Source organism: Phodopus roborovskii, unplaced genomic scaffold (genome assembly GCF_943737965.1).
Source record: "Phodopus roborovskii unplaced genomic scaffold, PHOROB, whole genome shotgun sequence".
In the NCBI taxonomy this organism is placed as follows: domain Eukaryota; kingdom Metazoa; phylum Chordata; class Mammalia; order Rodentia; family Cricetidae; genus Phodopus; species Phodopus roborovskii.
Genome location: NW_026126447.1, coordinates 9,036,035 through 9,053,016, shown reverse-complemented (window position 1 = coordinate 9,053,016; position 16,982 = coordinate 9,036,035). Strand labels below are relative to the sequence as shown.

The window sequence follows — 16,982 nt, the reverse complement described above, 5'->3', positions numbered from 1 at the left end:
CAACCAACCAACCAAACAAACAAACAAAAAAACCAAAAGGAAGAATTAAGCTTTGGCCCCCAGAAAATTTGTGTGTGTGTGTGTGTGTGTGTGTGTGTGTGTGTGTGTGTGTGTGTGTTTAAAGTTGAGATGACTCATGCTGACCTGTTTCTCTGATGTGGAAGATGGGTCCCTCTGTATTCCCTCAAATTCCAGCCATCTATGTGCATTCTCCACCACTCCATGCCATCTCCTCTCCTCCACCTGATCCCTCTCACTATTCTCTCTATCCATCTGAAAAACTATTCTATTTCCCCTTCTTAGGGAGATCCATGCATTCCTTACAAGGGTCTATGGGTGGTAGCTTGATTATCATTTATGTAATTGCTAATATCGACTTTTAAGTGAATGCATACAGCATTGGAAAGGCAAATTCTTAATTAGCGAATACACAGAACCTTTCTGCATTCACAGGAAGCCACCAATTGCTATTTCAGAAAACAAAATGTTCTTATCAACAAGAGGATCTGTTCTTATCTCCATGAACAAAATCTGTGTAGAGATCTAACCATGGTTAGGCAACTGTTCTTGCACACTCCATTTTTTTTTCCATTTTCATATTTCAATTAAAATTTAGTAACAATCAAATGTTTGTAGTCAGCTTAAGAAAGTGGTCATTATCACTAGTTTATACAGTCATGGAGATGAAAAAGATAAAGGTAGAAGACAGCTTTTGAAAGACAGAAATCCATGGGACAGTTACAACAAAATTTAGTAAAAAAGTAAGAAGATAGGTATAAGTTTAAATTGCCTATGAACCATTCATTCTTATTTTTTCCTGCTGTCATTCTGGTAAGATGTTTGGTTTATTTCTCTTCAGATTTCTTTGTTTGTCTCATATTCTAGATACTAACATATACATATAGCTAGTAGAGTTTTTTTTCCCCTCACAATCTGTAGGCTGCAGATTTTCTTCTTCATGAGGGTCCCATTTAACAATTGTTTGTTAATATAAATGTCTGAGTTACCAGTGTCCTATTGAGTGTGCTCCAGTGCCTTTAAGTTGAAGCTTGTCTTCTTTCTTACAAGTATAGGAGTGTTCTGGGAGCTATTAATGGGGTAAAAGGTAAAATTTATGTCAGTTTTGGAGAGGAAATTGTTTTTCCATTAAGAGAATACAGCATGAAGGAATTAGAACAGAGTGGGAAAAGGAAAACCCTTGAAAGGAACATGTTAAGAGTGGGTTTTGAGGGATAGGGTCAAGGTTTGTGTAAGGAATAGGAGGAATGAGATGAATTTTTAGAGCTTCCTTTAATTATTGTTTTAGATTTACATGCCTTAAATTACTTTCTTGAACCTGTAAATCATTTTCTCTAATCCTCATTACCTCCTTAAGCTCTCATATTTTCAGATCTTTATATAGTCTACTTTTTTTTGACCCACATAATTTGTATCATTTACTTTTTAAAATTTTTTATTAATTTACTTTTTACATTCTAATCCCAGTTCCCCTGCCTTCCTCTCCTCCTGCCCTCCCCCCCCACTCACCCCTGCTCTCATCTACTCCTTGGAGAGGGTAAGACCTCCCCTAGAAAGTCTACTAAGTCTGTCCTATCATCTAGTTTAGGCAGAACCAAGGCACCTTTCCACTCCCCACACCTCTCCGTCTAGGCTAAGCAAGGCATCTCTTCATACAGAACATACACAGTAAGTTTGTATATTAGTGTTAGATCTTCTATCCACTGCCAGTGGCCTCATATATTTCCCCAGTCACACCATTGTACCTATATTAAGTGACCATTTACTTATTCTTACTCTATATGCTCCTTGTCTGTTTCTTATAACCTTTCGAAAATTGAATCTTTCTTAGTGTGAAGCCTGTCAGCAGGGTAATTTGCACATCTGAAATGAACTAACCAGGCAGCTGAGTGTTGTTAAAGCTACAGTTAGTCATCAACATCATAAAAGATCTCTGAAGGATAAATGTGAGTAGGAAGTATAACTTAAAGGCTTTTTTTTTTTTATAAAGAAATCAATTAAAACAACAAAGGCTAACTTAGCTGTCTGAGGCTTACATGGTTCACTGTGTGCAGAACTAGTCAGTCTTTAGTTGTCAGAGATGGGTATAATTTAATCTTCAGTTGATATACAGAGCAGACAGCCTTCAGCTGTCACACCCAGTTGTAAGGAATTTTTTCCTATTGAGGAAGAACTTGGGAAAATTGCCCTTTCTTTGATGAGGCAGAGTACTGTAGTCAACCTAAGAGTGTCTACAGTTTGTGCTGGTTCCTGGCAGCAGCAGGTGAGGCATGGGCACTTTTGTCCAGTGGTTACCATCACCACAGTACATGTAGAGTCCTCAGTCTTCTTCGGAGACTTAAATAGTTTTCTTGTAAGGGAGGCAGTCTCTGTTTACTGTGGGAAGTTTTTGTTGAATATATTATATACCATATTAAGCAAATAATTAAGGAGTTTGATAATAAAGTACTTATAAGGCATACCTGATTTTAGGCTTAAGCTTGAAAACATGTGGCTAAAAAAGGCTTATTTTGACAATTAATCATAATTGTAGTTATGAGCACATTAAAGAGCATGATTATTTAAGTTAGGTGTGTCTTAATTATCTTTAACAGTTTATATGTTAGTCCAGCTTTATCCCTAAGTTTGAGCCTTAAAATGTGAGTTGAAGACTCAATTGGAGATCCTTTAGCATCAAAATAAACCATAAAAGCACTAAAGTTTTACCATTATAAAATATCCCAGTCTTTTGTTTGACTCAGTTTGAGCTGAAGGAAGTTTCATAACAGGAAAGGGTTAAGTAGGGAAAGTGGCTGATGAGAAGGGAGAAAGCTGAAGGTGGTGTTGGATAACATGGCCATAAAGTACATTGTAGCTCACTTGGTAATTAAATCTGGAGAATTTGTCTTCAGGAAAGGGGAGACTGAAGCAGCTGCCTCAACGGTGTAACTAACATTGGAAGCTGGGCTCACATAGGAGTGTGGCCAGATGACAAATGTGTGGAAAGTTTGGTTTTAGTGATGGGAGGAGGATTGGTGGTGTATTGAAAGGAGGGCCCTTTTAGACTGTCATCAATTGGGAGGAGAGGGCAGGCAGGGCTATTGGCATCATGAAGTTCGACAGAGCTCTAGGAGCCTTAACAGCAGGGGTAGGGGTGTGGGAAAGTCATAATAACACAAACAGGGACCTCAGCAAACTGCAGGACTTCCTAGAGGAAGCTGAGGGACTGGAGGAACATTACAGAGGACCTATGGGGGATGCTGGATTTAGTAGCAGCTCTTGGGGGAGGTAGTAAGGAAAAGGATGCTATGGCCCATTCATGGACCTAAGGAAGCTGCAGTTTCTAGGTGGAGGAGAGAGAAGACATGGATTTGTTAAGGAGTGCTGGAGAGGCTGAGTTTGGGTGATGAGCTCTGACTCCTTCCCACCAGACCAAACTGGGCTTGGCCATGCAGAGTGGGCAAGGTGAATTGTTAGTGGAAGGGTGTGAGCAGGGTGGGATTTTGGTGCTGTGACACAGAGCAGTACAGGGCACAGGTTTGGCAGCTGGTAGGCACAGAGTGCTGGGTAGTTGGTTTTCCTGCAGCACACAGAGGTTTATATAGGACAAGAAACAGAATGTGTATGAAACAATGGAGCATAGAAAAGTTTATAGAGTATAAGAGACACACAGAGAGCTTGGAGAGGACAGTAGAGAAAGCAGAGACATGTTCAGGCTCCAGAGTTATGGTTGAGTACTAAAGTACACTGTTAATATTAGATTTGAGTTTTCTGGGTGGAGGAAGGATTTTCAGTAACTAGTGGAGATCAGTGAGCCTAGATAGAAAGAAATGACATCTCCACAAGACTCAAGAGACCATAAGAAATGTCTTTGGGATGGCTGGTGACCCAGCCTCTGTCATAAAGAGAAGGGCATAGTTTTCCCTTAAAATTCAGGACCTGTCCACAGGATATTTGAAGAGGGAGGAACTCCAGATTCTATTTGTACAGCCACCAAAAGCAAAAAGAAAGCATGCCAACTACACCAAACTTAATGGAGAATATAGGGAGTTTAGCTGATGTTGGATGGAGAAGGCTGGTGTTTAAAGGTCCAAATGTGCAGAAACTGGACTGGGGGGGTGGGGGAGAGTGCTTAGGCCAAATATGTGTCACAGAACTAATGAAATGATCTTTATCTGCACAAGACACTCCAAGACCAACTTCTCAGCACACAGGAGATTTATTTTCCCCAGAGGGACAAAGGATATGGAGTAAGAAACAAAATGGGAGATAGAGGAAGAGGGAGAAGGGGCAAAGGAACGAGAGAGGGAGAGAAAGAGAGAGAGAGAGAGAGAGAGAGAGAGAGAGAGAGAGAGAGAGAGAGAGAGAGAGAGAGAGAGAGAATTTATTCTTGGGGACAAAGGACTGCCTCTGAACGGAGAAGAGACAGATGTGGCCCTTAGGTAAATGCCAGTTAATAAAGGTAAAAAAGGAAACTCAATGGTAGGATGAAGTGTTTATTCTAATTGGCCATGTTAACTAGGGTAGCCACAAGGGACTTCAATACTTTGCTGGACTTCAATATTATAGCTAGACCTTAGTAGTTAACTTCTGTGGGAAGAAGTGGCAAAATAAGGGAATAGAACTTTGTGGCTAGCTTTAGGAATGTAAACTAATCTAATAGCTTTTTTTTTTTTTTTTTTTGCAAGGAAGGGGGAATAGGAGAAGGGTATGGCCTTTCAGGGTCATGCTTGCCATGTGTAGGCCTGTTAGAATCCCTTGAACTGCAGCAGATGGTCTGATATAAAGCTGGGGATAAGACTTTGGGATTGGACGTGGACGTAAGGAGAGAGAGGGGAAGATCTTCAATTAACTTACTTGCTTATCTCAAAGAGTAGTCTGCTGGTTTTCACAGAACATCTGTCAGAGCTGGGGGCTTGGGTAATGCAAAGTGTGTGGCAGTAGTTAGGAGGAAAAGATCTATGTGACACACTAAAGATGAGGGCCTGAGGAAGGGAGAACTCAACAGGTGCTCTGCTACAGTGGTTTTGGAGGAGCTGAAGGAGTGAGTGGTAATGATCTGCAGTTAGCCTACCTGCTTCTCTAGCTGGAGTGTTCCTGCTAGGTATCATGTCTTAGGTTAAAAAGGCAACAGAATCCCAGTATGGAAAAGGAGATTACAACTGAGGAGCTACTGGTAATTGATAAGTGCTGAAAGGGGGAAAATAAATTTTCTTTAAAGCTCTTATATCTGATAGGATGATCACACTCCAGTGGATGGCTCCATACCCAGGGGCAAGGAGTATTTTATATACAGCAACATAAATTGGAGTTGGAAGGTTACAGAAAATAAAAAAAGGAGGTTTGAAGTTGAAGGAGTTGGAGAAGTAGGGGTTAGATATGGAATTGAGGGCCTACAGACAAATGGGACCTCATGGAAGTTCAAAACTTCCTTAGCAAAGGAAATGATTGAGTGGCAGAGAATCTTTGCCATGTATCTTAGTTACTATTCTATTGCTATGAAAAGACACCATGACCAAGGCAACTCTTATAAAAGAAAGTATCCAACTGGGGCTTATTCACAGTTTCAGAGTTTTATTCTATTATCATCAGGGGGAAAGCAGACAGACATGATGCTGGAGCAGTGGCTGAGAGCTTTGCATCTGATTCACAGGCACAAACAGAAAGAGACATAGAAAAACACTGGGCCTAAAATGGACTTTTGGGACCTCAAATCCTACCCCCCCAGTGACATACCTTCTCCAATAAGGTCACACACCCTAATCCTTCCCAGAACATTTTATTAATTGGGGACTAAGAACACAAATATATAAACCTTTATAGGCACTATTGTTTTTCAAAACTGTCAGGGCAAAGGAATTATGCAGACTGGATCCAGAAAGGTATGTATTTTATCTTTAGATGATATGACTGTACAAAGGAAACATTTCTAATTCTACTGATTTTTGTGAGAATATAAGTATGTCATTATAAAATAAGCAATTGAATTTTTGTACACTAGCAGCAAAAAATAAAGTTTATATCAAATGTTTAATATTTTAATAGCATTAAAATACCAGATATAATTACAAATGTATTTAACAAAACACACAGAAGGAGAAGGTCTACATTATAACCTGCAGAGAACTGTTAAAGGGAAGTAAAAATTATTTAATGAATAAAATGGAGCATCCTTCTCATTAACTGGCAAACTTAAGAGTAAAATATCAATCCCCCAATCAACCTATACTATTTAGCATAATCAACAATACCAAGAAGACATATTTCATATAAATCAGCAAAAATATACCTCAAAAATTAAATGGAAACACCCAGGGTCAGGAATATTCAAAACCACATTATTGTCAGTGTACACTGCATTTTCTTATGGCATCCAGATCCTCTTTGAAACTCATTCAGTTTGCTGAGGTGCTGCAGTTGTAGGAGGGAAAGTACAGTTTTGATCACCAGTCTTGGTACTCTGTTACCACAAACGATTCACTGGTCTGAGCTCTGTTTTTCTTCTAACATAGTAGCCCCCTTCTGCTAAGGCAAAAGTGAAAATGAATTTTCTGTAATCTAATGAAATAACAGAAGCAAAATGAGGTCCGATTTCTTTCTACTGTATTCAGTTTCTCTCTTTTTTTCTCTTCCACGATTTATATGGAAAATACAAACTTCTGACTCAACCAAGAAGGACAATACATCTGAGATGTATCTTTGCTAATATGGAAAAATCACACACCAACTCTGCTTTATCATCACAAATGGCGTAAGAAGTTTGAAAGTACTACTCTTCCATCAGTTCTAGTGACGTCATGCTGCTGTGGTTGAGATGTGAAATGTTATTTAATACTGTTTGGAACATTCCCAAAATATTCATTATTAAAATTTTCTATTTAAATTATTATTATTGTGTATTGTGCTGGTGGAGGTAGACAAACATATAAACCAGAGTGCATGTGGGTTCAGGGACCTAATTCAGCTTTTCCTTCCACTGTGGGATCTGGAATAAATACCTTATTCCTTCCATTTCACCATCCCAGTACCTATGTATTTTCTTTAAATAGTACCAAGAGGTTTACTGAAGTTTTGTAATTGCTAACACACTCACAATGTTACATTAATTCCAGGAAAAAACACTATCAAATGGGAAGATCTATAATATTTATATTTGAAAACTAGACCATAAGAAAATGTCATATAATGTTCACATTTGATGATTCTTAATGGGGGTATATTAGTATCAATTTAATTTTCATGCTTTTACACATATACTTAATTATGCATTTTTTATACATCTTTAACATTTTTCCTTTCAGTTCCTGGGAATGTTATGTAATGAGTAATATACTCTTGAGAAGTAAAACCCATACAGGAACTCAACTTTCCTGAGCATTCCTGGACTTACTGAGGAGTCTCTTGATGGTGTAGCATTTGTGGGATATTTAGTTCCATCTTAATTGGCATATCAGATCTTTCTAGGGAAGAGTAAGTAAAGAATTAAGTCATTATGTGTCAAAGCCTCTTGTGCCTGATGGAAACCCTACACTGTAGATTACAATGCATTTCCATGAAAAGCTTTTCCCATTTATCAGTTTTATGAAAAGCAGGTTTCAAGGGTGCTATTCATTTCTGTTATGGGAAAGTGGGCTAATGTACCACAATGAACCATTTATTGTGACTCCCTACTTTTATTGACATGAAGCCTCACAAACACTTTAAAGAATATTTATTCTACAACCCACAACTCCAGAGAAACTTGACAATAAGGACAACCCTAAGGGAGACATACATGGACCCTGGAGAAGAGGAAAAGGACAAGATCTCTTGAGTAAATTGGGAGCATGGGGAGAGGAGAGAGAGGGGTAGGAAGAGAGAAGGGAAGGGGGAAGGAGAACATGAGGGATCAGGAAGGTCAAGGTGGGGGAAGAACAGAGAAGGAGAGTAAGGGAAGAGATACCTTAATAGAGGGAGCCATTATAGGCTTAATGAGAAACCTGGCAATAGGAAATTCCCAAGAATCCACAAGGATAACCCCAGCTAAGAATCTAAGCAATAGTGGAGAGGCTACCTTAAATGGCCTTCTCCAATAATGATATTGATGACTGCCTTAAATGCTATCATAGAGCCTTCATCCAGTAGCTGATGGAAGCAGAAGCAGACACCCACAGCTAAACACTAGCTGAACTGGAATCCAGTTGTAGAGAGGGAGGAGTGATGAGCAGTGGTTAAGACCATGCTCGGGAAACCCACCACCTGATCTGAGCAAGTGCGAGCTCATGGACTCCTGACTGACAAGTAGAGAACCTGTATAAGACCGAAACCAGGCCCCCTGAATTCAGGTGGCAGTTGGAGGGCTTGGGTAGTCTATGGAGCCTCTGACAGTGGAACCAGTATTTACCCCTAGTGCATGAATGGGTTTTGGGAGCCCATTCTCTATGGAGGGATACTCTCTTAACCTAGATACATAGGGCATCACCTAGGTCCTGCCCCATATGATGTGGCAGAGTTTGATGATGCCCCTCTGGGAGGCCTCACCCTCACTGGGGAATGGATGGAGGGTCAGTGGGATGGTGAGATGGTGGGGAGTGAGAGGGAACTGGAATTGGTATGTAAAATGAGATTGGTTTTTATTTAAATAAAAATTAATTTTAAAAAGAATATTTATTCTGCAGGTAATTATCTTAAGGTAAGACCAGATCAAACCCAGAACTAAAGGTTTTGTTTATCAAATACAATTAGGAGATATTAATGGTTTTATCTCTTGTGTTCTAAGGAAATCTTTAAGAAACTTGCTTCAAGTTTATCTCTGATTTGCAAATTTCTCCAACAGCCAGGGAGCAGGCTGTCTCTAGACACCCTGGTGCTAACTTTGGCTGTCAAAGGGTCCTGTGTTATCTCCAATTCCTGGCTCACAGTTTTTGTTTGTAATATATTAATAGAACTTCTGTGTCTTTCTTGGCTTTCCTGACATAGTACTGAGAGTAATGTTCTAAGGGTTTCTGCAGCCTGTTATATGATATGATGAAAGAAGACGATAAACCTTGAACTTGTAAGAGACAGACTGCAATGAAACTGTGGGAACTGGATCTCATTTCTTTGACACTGGTAAATGGTGTAATTAGGTGTGAGAGAGAAAAACTCAGATTTATATTTATATCCTTTCTCATAATTAAGGGCAATAATTTAGTTACATGACAAATGAGGATAAATGGAGAAAGACATGGATTTATACAATAACATTAGATTGCCAAGTACTTGGACTGCTCACCTGACCTTTTCCCTTGGTTATCTCTAATTAAAACATGGTGCAATCAGTTTTGAATTAAGGTGCCTTTAAAACCTTTGTACTATTTATATTTTCACCAGATAATTTCATGATGGGCTGAGGTTAATCTGAGCATTACAGAATTTTCAGAGCCTTACTGATCTATCTACTAGATTCTCATATTACTTTCCTCTTCTCATATTAGACAAATGTCCAAACTGTTTCCATGTAGTGCCAAATGTGCCAGGAGTAATAACACTGCCACACGATTGGGACCCATTATGAATAACAATAATAAGTACCTAAAAATGACTGTTCAGATGTGGTAGTGTAATGATCTAAAAGTCAGCGGGAGAAGATGGAGGGTATATAATAGTGATTGTCACAGTGTCCTTGATGTGAATTACTGTTCAGTAATGGGCTACTGAGTAACAGGTATGTCAGTATCCATAAGTTTGTGTGGTTCCATTTCACATTGACTTAGGTCTTTCTTTCTTTCTTTTCTTTTTCTTTTTTTTTAAATATCCAGTAATAACTTTACTCTTTGACATAACCAACAATTACCCAGCATATTGAAATGGAAGGCTATTGTGTGTTGGGTCATATTTAAAGAATTAATGTGAGCTGTAGTGCAGACTATTGCAATGCAAAACAATGTGTTATATTTAGAGAATTAGTATCATCCATGGAAGAACTTTGTATATTATTTAAGTTTGTAAAAGCCCTTGTTTCATTCAAGGCAATGCATTTTTTTAGCAATTGTTCATACTGTTGGTTAAACTATCACTGAATTTTAAAATATATCTCATTTACATTCAGCTGTGTCATGTTTTATTTTAGAAGAAAAGATAAATGAGGCAATACAAGTTTGGTTTGTGATGTTGCTTGTATGTCTATCTTGTAATAAGTTATTATGCAACAGGATTACTTATTAGAATATATATTAACATTCAAGAGACAATGATAATTATAGAAAGATGTAATAGGCATCAATGTTATGTGTCACCATAGGAATGTTGGTATTTTGTGGTTGACAAAATAGTTCATACTTGATTTTGTTGTCATTATTATGTAAAAGGTAGTTTATGACAATGCATGACCCCAGGCTTTCTCCTTAGGGCTGATTGCTCCGCGATTTTTCTTGCTTCGGTTTTTCCAATCATTCATTCTTAAGTATTTCTTACAGGACTTGTTCTGGTTTATGCAACAACACCAACTATGATATAGGCTGATTTTTTTTTAAATCACTATGCACAGGGAGTTAACTGTCTTGGAATACTGCTACCATGTGAAACAGCCAGTGGAAGTCCTCAAAGGCATGGGCTAGCCACCACCCAGCACCTCTCTCCACATTAAAGAATCTTGGTAAATGACCAGAGACAACAAACACTAAAACCACCTTGTGGTACACTGTCCAAATGGGTAACAAAAGAATTTATGCACAAATAAATGGCTACTGTTTAAAATGACTACTTATTGGCTATGTTACTAGGAAATGGGTAAAAACAAAACAAAAAACTCATCTAGCTGTTCTGGAATAAGTTACTACTAGTGGAAATAAGATATTCACAGATGGCATTTGTAATATATGTGTTTTGTGATGACTTTGTAATGAAAAAGGCTGGGGGGAAAGGAAGACAGATGAAAGAAGACAGGGAATACTGGGTGCTAATCATGAAGTCCGAACAATCTTTAGGAAAACATTTCAATCTAAGTAGTGTAAAAACAACTCATTTGTCTTGAAAACATATCCACTTCTGTCTAACTGCATGAAGTTGAGTTACAAAGATTCAGTTTAATCATCTTTGGTGTACAACTTTAAAGGTATTACTAAGCCAAGTCAGTTTTTATATTACATGGAAAAATCAATCTTTAGAATAAACAGGAAAGCTCATGAAATCAGTGCTTATGCTGAAACCCATTGTAGTAATTATAAAGTCAACTGGTGTAATAGGCTCCAGATCACACATCACTATATTGAGTTAGTTATGAAGCTGCTAAGACAAAATTTCTGTTAGAATGGCTATCACAATCCACTAGCTACATCTGTGCAGGGCTATATAGTTCTTACATCCCAGGCAGTTATAAGTGTGAACATAGCCAGTCTACCATTCAAGGAGGATTAATCCCTGTGAGTGTGTGCCATTTAAGGAAGAGGACTCTCTAAGAAGTTCAGCATTGGGCTTGATGTTTAATGGCCTTTGCCCAGAAGGAATGTGACAGGCAGAACTCACTACAATGCCCATGTTTTCAAAACTCCAGTGATCAATATAAATTAATCCACCCTGAGCAAAAAAGTGAAATGCTGAGTGTGATCATTAACATTGACAACTTGACTGAATCTAGATTCCTGAAGAGACAAGCCTGTGGTAGTATCTGGTGAGGGATTATCTAGGTTAGATTGATCGAGGTGAGAATATCCTCTTTAAATATGGGTGTCCTTGCATCCTGACTGCAAAGGCAGTATGAGCAGCTGCCCCATGTTCTGTCTCTACCATGATAGTCTGTGTCCCTTGGACCTGTAAACTGTGATAAATCCTTCCTTCTTTAAGTAGATTGTGTAAGGCATTCTGTTGTGGCAATGCTGTGTAACAGTTTTCTCTGAGATAGAAACATTGCATCCTGCAGGGAAGCTCCTTAAAACAGAAAGAAAGCAACTCAAAAATAACACTGGGACATTTCTGAAACTGGTCAGATTTGCTAGGAACCTCCGTCCCAAAAGTAAACAATAAAGATTGCTAAGCATCATTGTCAGGTAAGTTAGGCAGTAAAGGAGAAGCAGACACTAGCCAAGCCTCCAGAAGGAGGTGTAGATAGCCGAACTACCTGATTGGGATACTCTCCAACCAGATGACAGCTGTAGGCTTTTCAATGTGATCTAGATTTCCAACTTTGGTGAGCTGTCACTAGTGCTGGAGTGGGCTTTGTTGATAAAACTGACTTTGAGCCTTTTCTGCTCTTGTAAGTAATCCCTCATCCATTGTCTTAGTTAGGGGTGCTATTGCTGTTAGACAGCATTTAATTGGGGCTAGGCTACACTTTAGAGATTTAGTCCATTATCATTCGGGGTGCCATGCAGCCAGATATTATGCTGGAGAAGGAGCTGAGTTCTACATCTTGATCTGAAAGCAGCAGAAGCTACTGTGTGACACATTGAGCACAGCTTGAACATAGGTGATATCAAAGTCCTCCCTCACAGTGACAGACTTCCTCCAACAAGGGCACACCTACTCCCCACAAAGTCACACACCTCTTGATGTTACCACTCCCTTTGGGGACCATTTTTTTTTCAAACCACCACACCCATATTCCTGTAAATAACCCCAATAAAATTTACTGGTTCACCAAGTTGAACTTTGGTGGTATCAATATTTTAGTCTGTTATGGGCTTTCTATCTGGGGTGAGTAAATGAGTGTGTTATATCTCCCCAGCAGAAGTCATTCAACAGGGAAAATAGCAAGTAACTAATATAGAAAATTGGTAATGTTGCTGTGACAAAGTTCACAGGGCTTTGAAAATGGCTTCTGAGTTGAAAAATGGAAGAATTTGGAAGTCTGGACTGAAAAAGCCCTTGAATACTCTGAGTAGAGCTTAATGGATATTCTGGTGAAAGGTTAGAAAACTAGACAGCCAAGAGAACCACAGCCAGTGGAAGGCCATCTCATGATGTTTCAGAGGAATCAGATTCTACTGGAACTGAGCTAAGAGCCATATGTGTAGTATTCTGGCAAAAACGTCTGACTGCTTTCTGCCTTTGCCTTGAGCACTTGATTGAAGAAGAGTTTAAAGGCAAAGGACAAATAGTTTGATAATGTCAAGGTTATTGCTCATCATTTTTAGCTAAGAGGACAGCAAGAGCAAAAATGTGAAGGTTGGAGTGGAAAGGTGTATGAACTAATTTAAAAGGGAGTGCAGTGTTGGTCTTCAGCCAAAACTTGCCCTGAACTTATGGAAATCCTGCTGTTGCAGAATTTCTGGTGTTGGCATTAGAGGCTTGAGTAACTGCTGGTCTGGGCAAGAATGAAATGGAACAGTTTTAAAGATGGGATACATAAAGGAATCAGTGTCAAGGAAGCAACATTGTCAGTAAAAAATGTTTAAAACCAAAGGGATATGTATCCATATGTTTTGTTTAAAGAAAAGACAACAAAGCCCAAATGGTTCTGCTCCTTGTTTAAAGACTGTGGTGTGTACCCTGTGACTTTTAACAGTCCTTATAGTCCTGGCTCAATCATTAGGAGAGTAACCAGCCACCACCTTTTGATTGGATTTAAGGACCACTTCATGAGATGGATCCCATATCTGACACTGCTACAGTGGCCTAGATCCTACACCTAGACAGATCATGGGCTTAGGGGAAAACTCCCAATTACTCTGCTAAAGGACCTAGCAATACAATGACTCCCAATGATACATTGTTATACTTAGAGATCAGTGCCTTGCTCAGTCCCCAGAGAGTGATTCTGTGGAACATTCAGCCCTAGATGGGATGCCATTATCAAATCCCTCTCCTCAGGCTTTCAGGGAGGTCTATGGGCAAGAGGTGGCACAAACATTGTTAAGTGCCAGGAGTAGTGGATAACTGACTCCAAGGCCACAGTGTGTCCCAGACACAATAGGACAGATATACAGAAGAACTAAAGTGATGATGGCAGAACACACAATGTCTGTACATGTTCATGCCAGACAAAAATCACAAGACTGTAAAGGGGAAGTGGATGCAAAGTCCCATCCCCAGTCAAGAAACCATATGCAATTGCAATTGCTAGCTGGTGGAAAATCAGTGTGCTCCAATGGAGTGTCATTGCATCTCTCCACCACACTCTAACACAGGCCACATCCCCAGGAGCATTTGTTCAGCATAAAACAAGCAATTTTTTTTTGTGCTTTAGTTTTTTTTTTAATCTTACTATTTTTTGTTTCTTTGTTTGGATGTTTTGTTTGGTTGTTTTGTTTCTTCGAACACACACACACACAAAGAGAGAGCAGACAGAGAGTGAGAGAGACAGAGAGAGAGAGAGAATAAAGTTGGGTGTGGAGGAGAAAAGCTGAGGTAGGAGAAAACATGATAAAAATACTTTATATAAAATATTCTTCAATAATAAATTAAAAAGAAGCTGGGAGTGCTGGTCCATGCCCTTAATCCCAGAACTCCCCTGAGGCAGAGGAAGATGGGTCTTTGTGTGTTTGAGGCCACCTGGTCTACAAAGCTACAAAGTGAGTTCCAGTGTTAACAGCGAAACTCTCGAAAAGCCAAAAGGGAGGGAAAAAAAAAGAAAAAGAAAAAGCTATCTCTAAGCGATTTTGGTATTAGCTTTCTCTAAAGCCAAGGAGTCACAGAGTGACAAAAAGTGTTTCAGTTTAGGCACATGGGAGACAAATGTGACTATGCCAATTAAGTAAAATTAGAGGTTTTTGGGAACTTTTTTCCTTGATTTTTAAAAAGTAAAGTTGTAATTAGGCAAAGTTATCACATGTCTGGACTAAGAGAGAACACAGTCCCAACAAGTTTAGCCAATTTGGCCTCTTATCCCTACCCACCTTTTCCCCTTTTGTCATCTTGTTAGCACTCCATTTGCAGGCCCGCACCTCCCATATCTAGGGTGCAGAAAGGGATAATTTGAGTAATTACAGGTCTTTAAGATCCGGACAGAGTCCCATAGTTCCTGCTCACTCTCCCAAAGCCTAACAGAAATCCCCTCCAGCTGCTGCAAATGAAAGCCTGGGAGCGAAGCTGCCTCTTTGCTCCACTGCTCCACCGTAGGGTGGAGCCTAACCGCGGGGAGGTGCCAAGAGGCACTCGGTGGCTCAGGGCAGCAGTCGGGCGGCTGCAGCTGGCGACAAGCGCTTCATTCGGCTTGCGCTCCGCCTCATCCGGACATTCCCGCCCTTGGCAGGTGGATAGGTGGCAGAACCGGCTGGACCTGCTCCATTGGCCGAGCCCTGGACCCGGGAGCTCCGCGGTAGCCAGCGGCACCATGGAGGTGGACGTGGACCCCGAGGAGCTGGCGCGGCTGCACTCGGTCTTCGCCGCCTATGACACTAAAGGGTCCGGGCGCCTGGAGCGTGCGGAGTTCGGCGCGCTGTGTGCGGAGCTACACGTGGCTGAGGCTGAAGCGGAGGCAGTGTTCCTGGGGCTCGACACCGATCGCGATGGTGCCATCACCTTCCCGGAGTTCGCGCAGGGCTTCCGAGGAGCCTTCGGCCGGGACAGTGCCCAGGGCACCTGGGAGGAAGCAGAGCCAGCGAGCCTGGGCCCGGCGTGGCGGGACTTCCATGCGCGCCTCGGGGACGAGGCTCAACTCATTCCCAGGTGCGTGGTCCGGCGATCTCCGGAGGCATGCGCTGTGCAGCTGGGATACCCAATCTGGGAGCGGCTTTTTCTCTACTGAACAACTGGGGTGACTTTTGCAGAAGAGATCTGGAGTTACTGGTAGGGAAGGAGTTGGCCAAGTGAGGTTTGAGCACTTCCTGCGAGGACTGTGGTGACTGACACCTGTAGCCTCCCTCTGGAGTGGCCCAGGGCTGGCACAGTCTTGGTGGCTCACTGTGGCCTGTCCAGTCACCTATTGCTGCTTCCGTGCCGCATTGGCATCTTATGTCATAGTTCTGTGTTTGTTTTTTGCTGAAACAGAAAAGGAAGCTGCAGTATATCTGGGTACACATGCTCATTGATGTGCCCTGCATCACTTATTTTATTTAAGGTTACCTTGGGAAGTGTGTTTGTCTGTTTTTGACTGAATGAGAAAGAATCCTAGGAATTGGAATTCAGGAGCCTCCAGGGTCTTTCCCAGTTAATGAAAGACAGAAAATTGATTCCAGGTCTTCTATGCTGAAAAACTTGTTTTTATTCAGTAAATAAAATGACATAGTCACACCATATATTTCCCGACATTACAGATAGGATAAGAAATACTTATTGTCAAGTTATTAACTTTAGTCTTAATTGGAGGGGGATAACAAGGGCGATTTTAGTATCAGACTTTTATCTACTGTCGCTGCATTTCTGCTTTTCTCTGGAAGTTTTTCTGCTTTTGTGGTTGTAATTTAGCTACAATTTTGTGGAGCACTGGCTGTTTTTATGAAGACCTGAAAAGCTTCATTTTAATTGGCAATTTCTATATGTAAGACTTTTGGTCTCAGAGAAGGGAAACTGTCTCGGGAGGTGTCAGGCTCCTTTAGATTGCTCCAGAGCACATGCTTTGTCATCCTGGTTTCTACCTGCAGTTGGATAAGGGAATTTTGTGACTTAGGTTGAGTGACTCACGGTGACATTATGTTGAGAAAGTGGGTGTGAGGTCTAATCCCTTTCATACACGTGGGGGAAAAACAAACCCTATGGTGTTTCCAGGGAAGTAGGAAAATTTTAACACTGTTGCTCTAGGCTATGGCTTTTCTTTGAGCTGTTTTTTTCCAGCACATCTAGTTATTATTATTTTTTTAAATAAGATTTAAGAATGAAATAGGGAGAGATACTGTTGTGAGTTTGCGCCTTCTCCCCTTTTCCTTATTAGATTTCAGCTGCAGACGTTTGACACTTAACCTCTCAGTCAATATATTGATTTTTCCAGAATCAGTGGACAAACCAGGACTTAACATAAGTAGTGGATGATTATCACCACATCTTTCCAAAGGCTGTCAGAGGTTATTAAAGGTATCAGTGTCACCTGATAGACTTCTGTCCTAACCTTCTTATGGAAGGTTAACAAGTACAATGTTTGCCTTTCTGTTTTG

General features: G+C 40.4%; 1 protein-coding gene across 1 annotated transcript in view; it reads left to right on the top strand.

Moving 5' to 3' along the window:
- Positions 1 to 15,199: 15,199 nt before the first annotated feature.
- Rasef (RAS and EF-hand domain containing) overlaps positions 15,200 to 16,982 on the top strand; it is a 62,162-nt gene continuing 60,379 nt past the window's right edge. The window contains exon 1 of the mRNA XM_051188055.1: positions 15,200 to 15,561. Within this exon, the coding sequence (XP_051044012.1) occupies positions 15,227 to 15,561 (335 nt within the window). The 5' untranslated portion in view covers positions 15,200 to 15,226. The remainder of the gene's footprint in view (positions 15,562 to 16,982) is intronic.